This window comes from Ovis aries, chromosome 6 (assembly GCF_016772045.2).
Source record: "Ovis aries strain OAR_USU_Benz2616 breed Rambouillet chromosome 6, ARS-UI_Ramb_v3.0, whole genome shotgun sequence".
Classification (NCBI taxonomy): domain Eukaryota; kingdom Metazoa; phylum Chordata; class Mammalia; order Artiodactyla; family Bovidae; genus Ovis; species Ovis aries.
Genome location: NC_056059.1, coordinates 88,317,296 through 88,333,815, shown reverse-complemented (window position 1 = coordinate 88,333,815; position 16,520 = coordinate 88,317,296). Strand labels below are relative to the sequence as shown.

At 39.3% G+C, this 16,520-nt stretch overlaps 1 protein-coding gene across 1 annotated transcript in view; it reads left to right on the top strand.

Moving 5' to 3' along the window:
* The window catches only part of ADAMTS3 (ADAM metallopeptidase with thrombospondin type 1 motif 3), a 291,428-nt gene that overhangs the window by 138,701 nt on the left and 136,207 nt on the right, over window positions 1-16,520 (top strand). Inside the window, exon 4 of the mRNA XM_042251505.1 lies at window positions 10,346-10,502. Coding sequence (XP_042107439.1) covers window positions 10,346-10,502 — 157 coding nt within the window. The remainder of the gene's footprint in view (window positions 1-10,345; window positions 10,503-16,520) is intronic.

The following is a 16,520-nucleotide window of genomic DNA, read 5'->3' as shown; positions in this document are numbered from 1 at the left end:
GTGATGGGGGAGAGCCCCGGGTAAATTCAGAGGTGTAGGTGAGAGCATAAAACAGTAAAGTAGGACTCTGGTTTTGGGGTTAGATGCTCGGGAACAGGGGTTTCCTGAGGCTCGATCCTGCCTTTGCGTATGCCGAAGCCTCCTTCCTCATGACCTTTGCCATGGGCGGAGTCCCTCATGCTGGCTCCCAGCATCTTTCCCCTTTTCTCTTCCCGTTGCTACTTCTGCCACCTGAACTTTTAGCCTCATGCTTGCTTGTTTCCTAGTCTTTCTTCCATCTGGAACTTAATCCTCAGATAAATCTTAAAACATCACTTCACGGGTCTTCATGGTGGCTCAGTGTAAGGAGTCTGCGTACCAGTGCAGGAGACGCAAGATCAGTCCCTGATCTGGGAGGATCCCACGTGTGGTGAAACTACTAAGCCTATGTGCCCCAGCTATTGAGCCTGTGCTTGAGAACCTGTAAGCCACAACTACTGAGCCCACATGCGGCAACTATTGAAGCCCCTGTGCCCTAAAGGCCGAGATCCACAGCAAGAGAAGCCAAGGCAGTGAGAAGCCCGCACGTGGCAATCCAAGAGTAGCCCCTACTCTTCACAACTACAAAAAAAGCCTGCACAACAACAAAGACCCAGCACAGACAAAAATAATAAATAAAAAAAATTATCTTAAAAATCCCACTTTCTTTTAGCCCATCTGATCAACCTTAGTTGTTCTCCATGCTACAAGTTAAAATTCAGATACAAGGTGACACAAATTTTCTGTAAGCTGTTTCCCAGAGCTGCCCTGCACAGACTCTGCTCTGAATGAGCGGGGTACCCACTGCCCTCAAGCATGTGTTAGGGTTTTGCGCTTCACAACCTTTGTTCAAGCCTGAACTGTCTCACTTCTAATGCCTTCTCTCACACCGCCAACACAGCAATCCTCCCACCAGGAACCTCTAAAAATTCTCCATCCCCTCCCTTTACCTTGCATTCATGTCACTTTTCATCAAAAATATATTGAAGGCATATTTTGTGTGGCCGTTGTGCTGGTACTTAAGGAGACAAAGGTGACTTACGAGACACAAGTTCGCTTCAGGAGCTGACAGTGCGGCACGTGCTGTGTGCTTAACCGCTCAGTCACGTCTGACTCTTTGCAACCCCATGGACTGTAGCCCGCCAGGCACCTCTGTCCACGGGGATTCTCCATGCCCTCCTCCCGGGGATCTTCCGAACTCAGAGATCGAATCCAGGTCTCGCACACTGCAGGCAGATTCTTTATCATCTGAGCCAGCAGGGAATCCCAACAGTTCCGTGAGGGAGACAGAAAATAATAAAGGTAACACTTAGATGAGTCAACCTGGGATTTGTGTTAAGGGCTGTGAGAGAAAATACATTGCTCTGTCAGACTAATTGGCTAAAAGATAGGCCCTAATTTACATGGGGATACCTAGTCTATATGTGGGTGAAGGAGTCAGAAAATAATTTCTAAGGAAGTAACATTTAAACTGTGATCATAATGCATTCGTACTCAGTTGTGTCCAACTCTTTTTGACCCCGTGGACTGTAGCCTGCCAGGCTCCTCTGTCCATGAAATTTTTCAGGCAAAAATACTGGAGTGGGTTGCCATTTTTTATTCCAAAGGATCTTCCCCACCCGGGGATCAAACTCACATCTCTTGCATCACCTGCCTTTAAACGGAGACCTGGAGAATAAAACACAGCCAGCTAAGGGAAGTGTGGCATGGCGTGAGAGGACCCTTCTAAATAGAACCAACAACGTTTCAAAGTCTGAGGCCATAAAGAAGGTGGGAATATCAAAAGAAAAGCGACACTGAGCACAGGCCCCTCAGGCTGGGGCACTGGAAGTATGGGGACGGGGCAGTTCTTGGGGGTCGATAGGCTGGGCTGGGGAGATACAGGCCTTGAAGGACTGTGGTTTTAAGTGCAAGGGGCAGCAATGAAGTGTTTCAAGTGAAGGAGTGACATGATTTTATCTGAGTTTGAGATGACCACCTGTTCATCAAAATCCATTGTCTTTCTTCCCTGGGCACACAGCCAGATTCTGTTTCCTGACTTTCTTTGCAATCGGCTGTGAGCCAGCCATGTAACTGTATCCTGCCCGTGGAAGTAAGCGGTACCGGTGACGTGACCAGGGCTAACTCAGAAAAAATCTTCTGTGCGGGCTTCCTCCTGCTGTTCCCCCTTCGGACTGGGCAAACATGGCAGCCCGTATTGAAATGGCAGAACCACCGTCAGTCTGGACACCCACATGGCTTGTGGAGCAGAACTCCCGCCTGGCTGACCTAGAAATATTCTGAGCTTCTATGTGAGCAGGAAAGCAGCACCTGATGTTTTGAGCCCTTACATAGTCTGTCCATTTGTTATCACATTCTAGCTTGTCTAAAATGATACCATAATTTGAAATAGTAATTTTTGGCTGCTGTGCTATGTGGAAGAGTGAACAATAACAATGGCCAAATTGAAATTCCCATAGGCATTAGGGAGATTTCAGCTGAAATAGATTCTGGGTGGAGAATCAAGAGCTCCTTTGACAGTTGGCTTGTGCAGTAGGTTTGTGGGCAAAGAATCTCCCTAATTTGACTTTCAAGTGCCGGTATCATTCACTGTCTGGACTTTTCATAATATACATCACTGAATACCTTTAGACATATATTTCATTTATTTGGCTAGATTGCCCTCAACTGGAGGGTAGATGAACCATGTGTTTGAGAATTTTTATTTTACTAAGGTTATCCGGTACAGTGCTTTAGGTAAGTTTTTTTTTTTTTTTTTTTTATCTAACTTTGCTTACATGATGAATAAAAGGGTAGGCTCTCACTAAATGGGAAGGAAATCCAAAAAAGAGGGTATGTATGTATTTGCATAGCTGATTCACTTTGCTATAGAGCAGAAACTAACACAATATTGTAAAGCAACTATATTCTAATGAAAAAAATTTTTAAAGAAGAGATCCCGTCCTTGGAGTTATCACAGGTTATGTGATCCAGCTTTTGCCTTGCCAATGACTCTGCCTCAACCTCATTTAAATTTTCATTATCTTTTAAGGGGGAGGGTTAGATGTTTTAAATTTTACCTGTGACCTAGTGGAGAAAGTAACATCATGGGGCCTGAGATTTGAACATTTCCAACAGAAGGTATGTAGAAATGATTTTTAATGGCATGTGGGCTAATCCTTCCTGCTTTCCCCATGGCTTTCAAGTGTCCCCAGTAGTCATTGCCCATTGCTAAGAGGTTGCTGGCTGCTTCAGTGACCGCTGTTTCCACTCAGTTTTAGGCACTCATCTGGAGAATCGTTGTGATCTATGGAAAGTCTCACAATAGGAGGCAATTTCTGTAATCCAAATGAGCAATGATGAGGTCTGTAACTAAGGTCAGTGTAAATAGATGGGAAAAGAATGGAAGAGACTTTACAGAACAATGTGACTGAATGGATTTAGGGCAAAAAAAAAAAAAAAAGACTTGAATGAAGATGAATACTGATAAACTTCAATCCGTAGACTTTGGTATATACAACAGACCTGTGTTTCCATAATAAAGCCAGTTAACACTGCCTCCCATCAACAGGCAGCATTAGGAATGAGGCTGAACATTTCAGCCTTGGATGTAGTCCTGTTAGTTAACTTTTTATATGTTTACTATGTTTATGCTTAGTTTGCAAGTGTTTTATGAACATTATCCCTGGTGGCTCCGATGGGGAAAAGTGTGCCCACAATGTAGGAGACCTGAGTTCTATCCCTGGGTTGGAAAGATCCCCTGGAGAAGGAAATGGCAACCCACTCCAGGATTCTTGCCTGGAAAACCCCATGGACAGAGGAGCCTGGCAGACTACACTCCATAGGGTCGCAAAGAGTCAGACACGAATGAGTGACTTCACTTTCACTATCTATGAATACTATTAACCCATCAAAAAAGTGAATTCAAAATTACTGAGAAAAAGAGATTTAAGAATATGACATTAATGCTAAAGAGATTAAACCAAAAATTGAAAAGCATGAGAAAATGTTGGAAATTGTGTGTGTAGAGGAGATGAATCCGTTAACAAGAGGGTCAAGATCTAATCAGGCCACTTATGACAAAAAGCATTTTTTCAGTACAGCACTAGGGGAAAAGTAATTGACCAGATAAGGAAACAACTCGGATATTGGAGTTGTCTCTGGAAGATCAGCATTACTACTGAATGCCCACTAGCTCAATGTTCTTTGTGGTGAAAGGGTAGAAGTTTTTTCAAGAGGGTAAAACTAACCACGGTGGAAAAGCTGTAGTGATATTTCCTTGTAAGACAAGGTGACATAAATTCAAAGGCTGTTTGAATGTGCATAGTAGTTAGGGGGATGTAGAGATGGCACATGGAGACACCAGAGCTTCTGAGAATGCCCTCTGGGGCTTACACAGAGGGAGCGGGGGTGAGAGCATATCTAGGAGGGGAAGACAGAATAGAAAATGGGGACAGATGTGAGTGCAACAGAAAAGCAATAGTTATAGGCATATTTGCTGAAAACAGATGCTATGAGGCAAGGTTTACCTACATTTCATGTCTGTGCTGCTTGATACGGAGCAGTAGAGCAATTAGACCAGCAGTTAGAAGGGGTGGGAATCATCCCCCCTTCCCCTATATTCCTATATTCCCTTGCCTATATGCCATGAGAGTGAGTAACCTCACATTTGAAAATAAAGAATAAGAGCCTCAGAAGAAGAAGATGACATAGATCTGATAAATATTTCCAAATAATTACAATTCCACACTAATACATTATTTTTTCAACTTTGTTTTCAAATAAATGTACTGCTATTTAAATTAATATTCCATATTAGTGCATGTTATATTCATTTAATATTAATTATATTAGTCTATGTAATGTTAGATTTTATTAGACTGATTATATTCTTTGTAGCTGAAGATGGAGAAACTCTACGCAGTCACCAAATCAAGACCAGAAGTTGACTGTGGCTCAGGTCATGAACTCCTTATTGCAAAATTTAGACTGAAATTGAAAAACGTAGGGAAAACCACTAGGCCATTCAGTTCAGTTCAGTTCAGTTCAGTCGCTCAGTCATGTCCGACTCTTTGCGACTCCATGAATTGCAGTACACCAGGCCTCCCTGTCCATCACCAACTCCCGGAGTTCACTCAGACTCACGTCCATCGAGTCAGTGATGCCATCAAGCCATCTCATCCTCTGTCATCCCCTTCTCCTCCTGCCCTCAATCCCTCCCAGCATCAGAGTCTTTTCCAATGAGTCAACTCTTCGCATGAGGTGGCCAGAGTACTGGAGTTTCAGCTTTAGCATCATTTCTTCCACAGAAATCCCAGGGCTGATCTCCTTCAGAATGGACTGGTTGGATCTCCTTGCAGTCCAAGGGACTCTCAAGAGTCCTCTCCAATACCACAGTTCAAAAGCATCAATTCTTCAGCACTCAGCCTTCTTCACAGTCCAACTCTCACATCCATACATGACCACAGGAAAAACCATAGCCTTGACTAGATGGATCTTAGTCGGCAAAGTAATGTCTCTGCTTTTGAATATGCTATCTAGCTTGGTCATAACTTTTCTTCCAAGGAGTAAGCGTCTTTTAATTTCATGGCTGCAGTGATTTTGGAGCCCCAAAAAATAAAGTCTGACACTGTTTCCACTGTTTCCCCATCTATTTGCCATGAAGTGATGAGACCAGATGCCATGATCTTCGTTTTCTGAATGTTGAGCTTTAAGCCAACTTTTTCACTGTCCTCTTTCACTTTCATCAAGAGGCTTTTGAGCTCCTCTTCACTTTCTGCCATAAGGGTGGTGTCATCTGCATATCTGAGGTGATTGATATTTCTCCTGGCAATCTTGATTCCAGCTTGTGTTTCTTCCAGTCCAGGGTTTCTCATGATGTACTCTGCATAGAAGTTAAATAAGCAGGGTGACAGTATACAACCTTGATGTACTCCTTTTCCTATTTGGAACCAGTCTGTTGTTCCATGTCCAGTTCTAACTGTTGCTTCCCGACCTGCATACAGATTTCTCAAGAGGCAGTTCAGGTGGTCTGGTATTCCCATCTCTTTCAGAATTTTCCACAGTTTCTTGTGATCCACACAGTCAAAGGCTTTGGCGTAGTCAATAAAGCAGAAATAGATGTTTTCCTGGAACTCTGTTGCTTTTTCTATGATCCAGTGGATGTTGGCAATTTGATCTCTAGTTCCTCTGCCTTTTCTAAAACCTGATCTAAATCAAATCACTTATGATTATACAATGAAAGTAACAAATAGATACAAGGGATTAGATCTGATAGATAGAGTGCCTGAAGAACTATGGACAAATTTTCACAACATTGTATAGGAGGTGGTGATCAAAACCATCCCCAAGGAAAAAAAAGTGAAAATAAGCTGAAATGGTTGTCTTAGTAGGCCTTACAAATAGCTGAGAAAAGAAGAGAAGGGAAAGGCAAAGGAGAAAAGGGAAGATATACCCATCTGAATGCAGAGTTCCAAAGAATAGCAAGGAGAGATAAGAAAGCTTTCCTCAGTCATCAATGCAAAGAGATAGAGGAAAGTGACAGAATGGGAAAGACTAGAGATCTCTTCAAGAAAATTAGAGATAACAAGGGACATTTCATGCAAAGATGGGCACAATAAAGGGCAAAAATGGTATAGGCCTAACAGAAGCAAAAGGTGTTAAGAAGAGGTGACAAGAATACACACAAGAATTGTACAAAAGAGATCTTAATGAGTCAGATAACCATGATGGTGTGATCACTCAGCTAGAGCCAGACATCCTGGAATATCAAGTCAAATGGGCCTTAGGAAGAATCACTATGAACAAAGCTAGTGGGGGTGATAGAATTCCAGCTGAGCTATTTCAAATCCTAAAAGATGATGCTATGAAAGTGCTACACTCAATATGGCAGCAAATTTGGAAAACTCAGCAGTGGCCACAGGACTGGAAAAGGTCAATTTTCATTCCAATCCCAAACAAAGGCAATGTCAAAGGATATTCAAGCTACCATACAATCACACTCATTTCACATGCTAGGAAAGTAATGCTTAAAATTCTCCAAGCTATGTTTCAAAAGTATGTGAATGAAGAATTCCAGATGTTTAAGCTGGATTTAGAAAAGGCAGAGGAACCAGAGATCAAATTGCCAACATCTGTTGGATCATAGAAAAAGCAAGGGAATTTCAGACAAACATCTTCTTTAGCTTCACTGATGATGTTAAAGCCTTTGACTATGTGGATCACAAGAAACTGGAAGATTCTTAAAGAGATGGGAATGCCAGAGCACCTTACCTGCTTCCTGGGAAACCTGTATGCAGGTCAAGAAGCAACAGTTAGAACCAGATAAGGATCAATGGACTGGTTCAAAATTGGGAAAGCAGTACATCAAGCCTGTATATTGTCACCCTGCTTATTTAACTTATAAGTAGAGTTTATCATGCAAAATACCCAACTGGGTGAAGCATGAGCTGGAATCAGGTTTGCCAGGAGAACTATCAATAACCTTAGATATGGAGATGACACCGCCCTTATGGCAGAAAGTGAAGAGGAACTAAAGAGCCTGTTGATTACAGTGAAAGAGGAGAGTGTAAAAGCTGGCTTAAAATTCAACATTCAAAAAACTAAGATCATGGAATCCGGTCCCTTCACTTCATGGCAAATAGATGGGGAAACAATGGAAACAGTGACAGACTTTACTTTCCTGGGCTCCAAAATCACTGCCAATCATGACTGCTGCCATGAAATTAAGATACCTGCTCCTTGGAAGAAAAGCTATGGCAACCATAGACAGCATATTAAAAAGCAGAAACATCATTTTTCCAACAAAGGTCCCGTTTAGTCAAAGCTGTGATTTTTCCAGTAGTCATGTATGGATGTGAGAGTTGGACCATATAGAATGCTGAGCACTGAACTATTAATTGACGCTTTTGAACTGTGATGTTGAAGACTCTGGAGAGTCCCTTGGACTACAAAGAGATCAAACCAATCAGTCCTGAAAGAATTCAATCCTGAATATTCATTTAAAGGACTGATGCTGAAGCTGAAGCTGAAGCTCCAGTGCTTTGGCCACCTGATGCAAAGAGTGGACTCATTAGAAAAGACCCTGATGCTGGGAAAGATTGAAGGCAGGAGGAGAAGGGGATGACAGGATGAGATGGTTGGAAGGCATTACTGACTTAATGGACATGAGTTTGAGCATGCTCTGGGAGATGGTGAAGGACAGGGAAGCCTGGCGTTCCACAGTCCATGGGATTGCCAAGGGTGGGAAACTAATGAGTGACCGAACAACAACATTAGTGTATGTGGGACTTGCCTCAAGGCTGAGCCATAAAGAATCTGCCTGCTGATGCAGGAGCCATGGGTTTGATCCCTGGGTTGGGAAGATCCCCTGGAGAGGGAAATGATAACCCACTCCAGTATTCTTGCCTGGGAAATCCTATGGACAGAGGAGCCTGGCCATCTACAATCCATGGGTGACAAAAAAGTCAGACATGACTTAGAGACCAGAACAACAAAATAACAATTAGTGTATGACTTTTACAATAGGAATATGAGCTGTAGCTATTTGAATGTACTGTGGACTCTATAATTAATGAAGAATAAATTTCAGACAAACTATCATTTCTCTTCAACTGTAGTAGTGAATAGTATAGTCCTGGTGTTTTCTAAGTAAATCAAAGATGAAACAGAGTCATAAAAACACCAGTGAGGTGAAAGGAAGGAACTGAATATCAAGATAACCTTTTCATTCAAAAGGATGAAGCTGGAGAAGGAACAAAATATGTAAAATCATGAAATTAGATGAATACCAGCAAAATTGGAGCTAGTTCTTCAAATAAATAAATATTAGAAATATAGAGTTTCCAATGAAACTGAGGTGAATTAAGGACAGAAGTAACTTTATGTATGGAGGGCCCCATGGAACTCATTCCTCTCATACCATGGTGATATGATGGGAATATATAAATGGGTTACAGAGATACTTAGCAGCAGTGGATAACAGCCCCACAATGGGTTACTATGGGAGATCAGAGATTTTTCTTGAATTTATGTTCCTGTAAGTTTTTTTTAGAGATAAAATGCTAAGTAGAATACATAAATGCGCTTCATCTATAGACCGATGAAATTATATAGACTGTATGATTTTCTTATTCTTACCCTATGTAAAGCCCTTATTTTGCCTTATCTGCATGTGTGCCAAGTTGCTTCCGTTGTGTTGGACTCTTTGTGACCCTATGGACTATAGCCCGACAGGCTCCTCTGTCCATGGGATTTTCCAGGCAAGAATATGGGAGTAGGTTGCCACGCCCTCCTTCAGAGATCTTCCCTACCCACAGATCAAACCACGTCTCTTATGTCTCCTGCATTGGCAGGTGGGTTCCTTACCGGTAGCGCCACCTGGGAAGTCGATTTTACCTTATGTAGGGAAAGAACAAATTAGCAAGATGCTGCCAGGCAGGCTCTCTCGCCCCACACTCTCACGCCATCTAGCCCCATGTTCCATGAACAGTGACTTTGCAGGGTTATGCAACGGCTGAGATCACATGCACCTCAGGAGGTACTCACTTGCACCTCACGAGGGACTCACTTGGCCATGGGCTCCTTTGTGTGGTATGCCTGTTATGAACTTCACCATGAAGGCCCCGGCTGCTGCATCAGGGCTACACTGGAGTGACGCATGGTTGTGTTATATGGGGTTATGTTATGGCTACATTATGGTTATGTTATGGCTGCTGCTATGGCTGCTTCTCTCCTGCCTGCTTCATCAGCCAGGAGAGAGGCTGTGTTATGGCTGCTGTGCCAGCCAGGAGAAAATGCATGTGTTTGCAGTTCCTACTGTTCCTTGAGTCTTCATCCAGCCTCTGATTTCCTGCATTGCCTACCCTGGGTTCAGCAAACAATGTGAACAGCAAGACAATTGGCATCACAAATAGGATCAACAACACCTAGGAATATTTTATTCCTACCATATATGAATTTCTCCCTTTGAATAACTGATATTTATAGTGGCTTAACCATTTTAATCTGGTGTCTCAGACGGTAAAGAGTCTGCCTGCAATACTGGAGACGTGAGTTTAATCCCTGAGTTGGCAAGACCCCCTGGAGAAGGGAATGGCAACCCACTCCAGTACTCTTGCCTGGAGAATCCCCTGCACAGAGGAACCTGGTGGGCTACAGTCCTTGGAGTTGCAAAGAGTTGGACACAACTGAACAACTAACAGTAACTAACCAGTTTGAATTTATAACCAAAAGTGGAAAGAAAGGTCATTAGTTTTCAAAAATTGTATTCTTACCATTTAAAAAACTAAATGTAAGCTAAAGATGATCGATATTTCTTTTAACGTAACACGTTTTATGTTTTCTCTAGGCTGGAATGATAAAAAGTGATAATGATGAGTATTTCATTGAACCCTTGGAAAGAGGTAAGCAGATGGAGGAAGAAAAAGGAAGGATTCATGTTGTCTACAAGAGATCAGCAGTAGAACGGGCTCCCATAGACATGTCCCAAGACTTCCACTACAGAGGTACGCATCTTTGACAAGCCTCAATAATTAACTGTAGTTCTAAGATATGATGAAAACAACTCTCCCATCAGTTAAGAGAATGTGATAGTCGTGTGCCTTTGTATAATGTGGAAGAAGCAAAAGAAGCTTATATTTAGAAATTATGACATATGGCTTGCCATTTATAAATGCATAAGAGAAATATATATTATAAGTATTATTTTATTTCAAGTCATCATTCTCCCAATTTGTTATTTTTTTATTACTTTTAAATTTTCACATTAAAATGAACTTTTCTCTAGCTTGGGTTAAAATTTCAAAGTGTGTCTTTAAAGATAATCTAAATTATGCATTATTAATATTATTTTAAAACTTTTAAAATGAGATATATTGACACAGCAAAGAACTGTATTTTGTTTGAAGTCCAGCGTGATAGATAACATTTGAAAATAAGAATGCTATTGATTTCGCCTATTTTGCAAAACTTTTTACAATGTAAAAGTGACAATTAGTTGAATGATTCTATCAAATTTTATTTTAAGATAGGCTAGGCCTCTAAAGTCAAGTGAATTATTGCCTGTCAAGGTTTTCTGTTTATTTTTTTTAATGGGATCAGAAAGTAACTTGGTATTAAAGAGATGTTTTTATAAAGTTGGTATTGAAATTCCCTTTATGGAAAATAAAATAATAATAGGAATCTGTTTTTTAACCAAATCTCAAAAAGCCTATACAATTGACCCTTGAACAGCATTGGGGTTGGAGTGTCAATCCTTCTTGCCCTTGAAAATCCACATATGATTTGTAGCCTCATCCTTTACATGTGGGTCCTCTGTATCTGAGGTTCCCTATCTTCAGATTCAACCAACTCTGAATTCAACCAACTAGGAATCAGTGGATCATACAATATGGTAGTATTTACTGTAGAAAAAAATCCACTTAGAAGTCGACCCAGGTAGTTCAAACCCCTATTGTTCAAGGGTCAACTGTATTTTCTTTTGTAAGGCCAACTTTCTAAATTCAAGGCAATGGAAATTTCCCTTAGGGAAATGTCAGGGATACAGATACTGTTCTTAATTTAGCAGCCATATGTCTTCTAGATTAACGATGTCTTCTGAGAGTTGTTGCCTAGTTATTAGTCTGAGGTTCAGATGCCACCATCTTCCTTTTATATGTGGTATTAATTGAAGTAATACCATTTAAAATACATTCAAAATTAACATGGCCTGAAAATTTTTTGAGAAATTTATGATTTGAAACAATAGGTCCGTATTAACAGATGCAGTGCTATGAAATGTGTATCTATCCCAGGGGGTCACTGTGATATAATAGGAAGGAAATATACTCTGCAGTTAGAGAGACATAATAATGATAATAAGTAATAATAATAATGTGAGTAACAGCTCTACAACATAAGTTGTTAGATTAGTCGTTAACATTTTGGAGCCTCAGTTTCTTTATCTGTGAGTAGAAATCAGAATGTTGTGAATGCATTGCCATGAATTCTCATTTATAAATATCTTCATGCTTTAGAAATGTTAATCTAAATCAAATGATGGTTATATCAAAGGGTAGATAGTAGGATACAGTGCTTTTTCTATAATCCTGATTGTTGTATGTTAAAAGCAATATCTTTTTTGAAGCAACAAACATCTTTCAGAAAAGCTTAGTCCCACAGACTATAGAATGGTCTTGGAGGACTGGAAACCAGATTAGTCCCTATGACTGTCCTCCTCTGCTCCATCTATTATACTGTAGTTTCACCAAACTGCACCCTGTTCCTCCATTGCAGTCTCTGAAGATATCTATTTCTATAAATAACAGTCTGTGCTGCTTTCCAATAGTCTGATATCTATAGGGGAAGAGAGATTATTTTTTTCTTGAAATAATAAAATTGTAAGAAATATTACATTTAATACCTATTGTATTTTTAGATGTTATATTAGACAAAATAATTCAGGAGTCAAGGTATATACATTTAAAAGAATCGGATATAATTAATTTGGGACATTATTTTAGGAGACCATTAAAAATATAAATTCCAGAAGCATCAGTATCAGTATACTCAGATTATATGAGGAATTTTTAAGAAGACAGGCTCTGAAAACAGTTTTCCAATTGCAAATAGAGAATTCAGTTCAGTTCAGTTGGTCATTCGTGTCCGACTACTTGCGACCCCATGAATCGCAGCGTGCCAGGCCTCCCTGCCCATCACCAACTCCCAGAGTTCATTCAAACTCATGTCCATCGAGTCAGTGATACTATCCAACCATCTCATCCTCTGTCATCCCCTTCTCCTCCTGCCCCCAATCCCTCCCAGCATCAGGGTCTTTTCCAATGAGTCAACTCTTCGAACAGAGGATTACTTTATAGTAAAAAGTAAGCCACAACCTAGGGTAATATATTTTGGAAAGGTTTTCAACAGTTATGGGTCAAAGCAAAAGGGATTCCTTTGTTAACTCTCAGTTACCTTAAAACTGGAACCAAAATCGAGCCATTCAGTTCTCTTAGAATATTCCATGATAAAGCTTAGTATGAAGTTCACAATTTTTATTTTCTTATATATGTAGTTCCCATTGAACTGAGCTGCTGGTGCTAGCAATTTACCTCCTTTGGAGAGTCTTAAATTGTAATGATATATTTTAAAAGTGTGAATATCTTCCTAGGGTAAATAGAGATTAAAATTTAGAACCTGAAATACCATACTATAATGTTTAAATTATTCTTTTTAATTTCTTGGTTTTAGGACTGAGAGCCAAGATTTTTCATGGACTAAATATTTTCCAAGTGAAAATTAAAAATATATTTTTATAATTCATTCCATCATTCTGAAATGTAAAATTAAACAGGTTCCAGAATTATAAAGATATATTGGTTTATAAGTGAAAACTATAGTATGATATAAAATAGTAATTTTGGGGGTCAGTATAGGATGTTGTTTTAGGAGATACAAGGTCTCTCTTCAATGAGTTATAGGAAGAGGAATAAAATATATAAGATAAGCCTTCCTCAGAAAGAAATGTATTTGAGGGCCACAGTCTTCATAAATTTCTCTAATAGGTTAATATAAACACTCATCAGGAAGAGTTTTGATCATAAGCAAGGCACTGCTATCCCTTTACAGCTTCATCAGTGAGGCCCTTGTAAGTAAATGCTCTGCTGTTATTTTGCTAGTCATCATACATTGCCTGGCCACATTTCTTGCTTTGTCGGTTTAGCGGTTCAGAAATGCCATTCATCTGAGGTCTGTAGTTTGTTGAAAGTGTTCTAAGTTAAAACCAATTATGACATGAACTAGGTGAGGAGTTCAGTTCAGTTCAGCCGCTCAGTCGTGTCCGACTCTGTGACCCCATGAATCACAGCACACCAAGCCTCCCTGTCCAGGAATAGTGAGTTGGAAAGAGCGAGCCAAACTGGGTTGAGATTGAAGTAAAATAGATGGGGTTATTTGATAGAGTAGTTGTTGGAGTAGAGAGAGAAGAAGAGTGATCATGGATGACTCAGAATCCTAATCTGGAAGACTATAGAGAATTCTGTTTCCAGAATTCAGGTATTTCAAATGAGAAGTTGGAATAGACTTGATGAAGAATGACAAGTGAGAATAATTTTGGATATATTAACTTTGAAGATCCATTGGGACAGTAAGTGCTCTAAAAAATTCACAGTATATTTTCAAAATCATGTCCCAATGTCAATGCATGACTGTTATACACCTGTTGCAGTGGGGATGGGTAGAAGTGATCTTGGGAGTCAGGTAGCAGATATTGGCTCACGGTTGCTTAGAATGTCTCTGCTTGCCTTTTACTCTTTAATTTCTAACTCCATATCAGTGAGAATCAGAAATTGAACATCGCACAACTCTGGGAACCCATGAAAGATCTTTGCTACCTATCACTATAGGAAAGAAGATTATGTCCTTAAAAACAAACAAAAAAAGAAAAAAAAAATATGGTTCTACCATACTCAAGAGCCCTAAGGTATTCCACTTGACTGAAAGCAAACATTTATTTTGATTCTTTATCTTTAAAAATATTTACCTAGGTTTCCATTAAAAGTCACAGCTTTGAACCTGTTGAGATGAAAGATTATATAGTACAATTCAACAACAACATCAGCAAATCCTCTGTCATTCCCATATATTGCACAGATTTTCTTTCCTTGACCCTTAAAGAGGTTACATTGTTTTTAAAATGTGGAAAAATATAAATATCTGTTTAAAAATATATTGAACTTGAACTTATAAAGTCACAAATACAGTGCTCTGTTCTAGAATTATTCTTTCGAGAATAAGACCTAAAACAGTTTTATATTTGGCAATATAAATAATATCTTCCAGTAGAGAACTGGCAGGTATTCACAACACATACCACACCCAGGTTCTGGCAAAGAATACCATCCTTTTCATTAAAAAACAAATATAAGCTTGGCATGCTTATGATAAAGAAACTTGTCTACTTCATCATGGGGGAGAGTTGAAGTTACTTCTTTTTCTGATTTCTGCTTTGGGAGTGTGGAAATTACATCCAATTTTGGCATCTTTAGTTTGGACAAAATTGTTTTATATATTACTGATTTGAATTTTACTTGGTAAAAACATGGCTAATAAACTCTTTAAGGGTCATAAAATTCACCACCACTGTTTAAATCAGTCATCAGTCTAAACCTAGATAAAAAGGAAAATACATGTCTGATCATCTCTTAAGAATGTCTACACTGTCATCAATAAGTAGTTTATTTTAGGTAGTCTATTTTTCTGGGGGGTGGGATAGACTGTACTTGTATGACATCATTCAGCTTCTCATAATTTTTTTCTTAATCTCTAGGCCCTTAGGCTTCTCCCCTCAAATTACAAACTATTCATTCAGCAGAAGCTTTGTGTTAAAGTAATTTTTGTAATTACTTCCTACCAGTGGGAAACAAGGAATAGTAAGCCTTTATCTCCTAGCTTCCTTTCAGGATTTTCATTTTCCTGCATGAACCCAAGTGCTTGTGTTGCTGGTGTGGTTGTCATGGTGCTGTGAAGGAGTGTCTTTGTCCCAGGTGGGAAACATGTACAAGTCAGAAATGATTTGGGAGTTGCTCCTGGTTGCCAGGGAATGGAACTATGAAACAAGAACTAGAATAATGGGAAGACTATTCCTTATTTTAGTGACACTAGGAACTTCCTAGGCACAGAGTCCTTCCTTGATCTGTAGACACATCAGTAGGTGCTGTAATCCTTTGTATTTGGAAGTTCTCATGACCTATGCCCTAATCAAGGAGAAACTTTGGTGGGCATTGTAACCCACCAAAAAAAAAAAAAATCAAACAAGAGAATTTAATTTTTGCAGATGTTTTCTTATGAATGAAGCAATAATATTACTAAATCATTAAGTTCTGTCAATAGCAAATATTCTTTTAGGTAGATGTTAAATGATAAAATTTTCACAGCTGCATAGTTTAGTCTATAACATAATTTAAGGGTCGGCTCTTTGTCAGAGCAACTCCCATTGGCTTCACATAGAAATACTTAATGACATGGGATTCCTTTTCAGGTTGGTTTCTTCATGTTTCATAATCTAGGTACTTATAATGATTATTGACAAAAGGAGGCAATTGAAGATTGAATTATTATATAAAGTAATCAGGAAGCAGAGCGAAGATTAAATGAGCTTTCAGATGTGAAACATGAAAGATAATACTTTGTTTCCCTTATTAACATGTCTTACTGGGCCTATTCTATCTCTTCATGAATAGGTACAATGAAAGGAGTGTTTATATAGACCAGACTTAAAGTGCACAAAATATAAGTCCATGTTTTCGCTAATAAGGTATTGAATATGGAAATGTACAACTGGTGTTGAGAATTCAAAGTTGCTGGATTACTATCAAAATTTTTGATAAGAGACATTGATTCAAATTGTTTCTTTTTTTGTCTGTTTGTTTGGTTTTCTTCTCATCTTTCACAACTATTATAACCACTTACATGCTGTTCCACATTAACTTGTTCTTTTGGTTTTGTGCTATTTGTTCACTATTTCAGAGCTCTGATTAATAATACCA